Here is a 2569-nt window from a genome sequence, read left to right as displayed (position 1 = left end):
GTGGGAGGGGCACGCTGTAGAGCACTATTGGAGACTGGGGGAGTGGCCTGAGACCCCCAAATCTAAGGCAAGGCGACTGGAAATTGGGTTAGGAAATTAGTAAGGGCTGGGGCAGAGGACACAGCAGGCTTGCAGCTTCCACTAACTTGTCGATGAGCATCTATCTCTTCAAGCAAACCAGGAAGGCATTAGGTAACCAGGACAGATGGGTGACTAGCCTTGTGCACAGGTAGTGGACAGGTAGTGGCTTCTGCCACAGAGGTAACCTCACGTTAATAGATGAGGCTCCAGGGAGTGCCCTTAATTCAGCAAGACCTCAAAACTCTCGCCACACCTTCTACTGTTGCAAGGGACGTTCTAGACATTCCCTTGGTATCATATCTCACCCAGCACCCACCTAGGCAGCCGAACATCTAATCCTCCTTCCTCTATCTCCTGAGTGCTAGGAGAGGCATGTGTCCCTATGCCCAGTTTACAGCTTAAATATCCAATCTTTCAGCTTCTTCCTAAGCGGGCATTTCCAGTTCCCTCTGCTCCCTCCAGTTTCTGGCTTAAAGGATGCACCCCCTTGCCACAGAGGGTCTGTGCCCCACCCTGCATCTTTGCTCCCATTCTTGTACTGTAGTCATCCACGCTTTACCCACACATCTCCCCAATCTACTCCAGAGTCTCCCAGGGTGCCTGCCAGTTTCTCTCTCTGTTGGCAGATGCTCCAGGTCACATATGGTGGATGGCAGAATGTGAGCATGACCCGATACTTCAGGGACTATGCTGACCTATGTTTTGAGGTCTTTGGGGACCGAGTGAAACACTGGCTCACATTCAGTGATCCTCGGGTAAGTAGAGGCTCCTCTTCGGATGGGGAGACAGGGATGTCCCCTGTTGTCCCTCATGGTCCTGGGATCCCCAATGCTGTCTCTGCAGACAATGGTAGAAAAAGGCTACGAGACCGGTCTCCACGCCCCAGGCCTGAGGCTCCCGGGCACTGGTCTGTACGTGGCTGCACACCATATCATCAAGGTAAGCCAGATCCTTCCGGGACAAACGGCTCCAGGTAGAGCCATTGCCTCGGGTCACACTGGTCCTCTGCAACAGCAGTATATGCCATGGGCCCTTCTCTGAGGGTATGTAGAGGGCACGTCCTGTCACCTCACTGTGACCCTGCCATGGCAGAGGTCCAACAATGGTTGCTGTTGGTCTTACCAAGAAGACAGAGGTAGGCACTGGGGAATTTGTCGTGTGCAGGAATAAACTTTGTGAAAATGGTGATGGAAGAAGGAGTATGTGACAGTAGATAAGGACCAAAGCACAAGAATAGTAGGAAAAGCCAGAGGGTGCAAGGACCAGCAGGAAGATCAGAGTGGGCACTGGCCATGACCTGGAGTTTTGGAAGGAACGGAGAGGCAGCTACAACCTTTTCCAGTTGAAGGTATGTGGGCTGGAGGGTTGTCTCTGCTTGAGTGAAGTCTTCAGGACAGCCAGTTGGCTAGCAGCATAAATGGGAAGGAGACGTTCCGAGAAGGTGCCTAGCATGCACTGAAAGCTGAGGAAGGACAGAGACAGTGGGTTGCTTATAAGACATGAGTGAAAATACAGGGAGTGATGCTGGGGCTACAAACCCAATGAAAGCCTTTCCCTGGGACACCTGGCTGGGAGGACAAGCTGCTCCAGCTGAAAAGATAGACCACTGTGACACATTAACCCAAGTTCGTGTGAGGGAAATGACTCTCATGGCTCTGACTTTTTATAAAATTGACTTTTTGTTTTGTTTCTGTGTAGTCTTGGCTGTCCTGGAACTGTCTCTGTAGACCAGACTGGCCTTGAACTCATAGAGATCTACTTGTCTCTGCCTCCTGAGTGCTGGGATTAAAGATGTACGCCACCACCGCCCAGCTAACAATTTATGTTTGATTTATGAGTATGAATGTTTTCACCTGAATATACATGAGTGTGCAATGCAGTGCTCTGGTAGGCTAGGAAAAGGGAGCTGGATCTCCTAGGAGAAGAGTTACAGGTGGTTGTGAGCTGCTGTGTGGGTGCTGGGAACTAGGGTCCTTTGCAATAGCAGTCAGCTCTTAACTACTGAGTCACTGCTCCAGCCTGACCTAAGAGTTCTTTAATGGAACAGTCGACAGGCAGAGCAATCTATGAAAGAGTGATATGAACAGTTAGGATTCTGATACTCTCTCTGCGACATTCGACATCACTAGACAATTCCAGAGTTCATCCTGTTTTCTGTTTTCTTTTTGGTTTTTCGAGACAGGGTTTCTCTGTGTTACAGTCCTCCCTCGCTGTCCTGGAACTAGCTCTTATAGACCAAGTTGGCCTTGAACTCACAGAGATCTGCCTGCCTCTGACTCCCAAGTGCTGGTATTAAAGGCATGTGCCAGCAATGCTCAGCTTTCATACTGTTTTTCTTTTTCTTATTTATTTATTTATTTATTTATTTATTTATTTATTTATTTATTTATTTATTATGTATACAATAGTCTGTCTGTGTGTATGTCTGCAGGCCAGAACAGGACACCAGACCTCATTACAGATGGTTGTGAGCCACCATGTGGTTGCC

General features: G+C 49.0%; 1 protein-coding gene across 1 annotated transcript in view; it reads left to right on the top strand.

Annotated features, from left to right (window-relative positions):
• Lctl (lactase like) overlaps positions 1 to 2569 on the top strand; it is a 20965-nt gene that overhangs the window by 3489 nt on the left and 14907 nt on the right. The window contains exons 5-6 of the mRNA XM_026778958.1: positions 708 to 836; positions 925 to 1020. Of these exons, the coding sequence (XP_026634759.1) occupies positions 708 to 836; positions 925 to 1020 (225 nt within the window). The remainder of the gene's footprint in view (positions 1 to 707; positions 837 to 924; positions 1021 to 2569) is intronic.

The sequence above is a fragment of the Microtus ochrogaster genome, chromosome 5 (genome assembly GCF_000317375.1).
Source record: "Microtus ochrogaster isolate Prairie Vole_2 chromosome 5, MicOch1.0, whole genome shotgun sequence".
NCBI classification, from domain to species: Eukaryota; Metazoa; Chordata; class Mammalia; order Rodentia; family Cricetidae; genus Microtus; species Microtus ochrogaster.
Note: the sequence above shows the minus strand (reverse complement) of the source record. Positions and strands in the feature narration are given on the sequence as shown.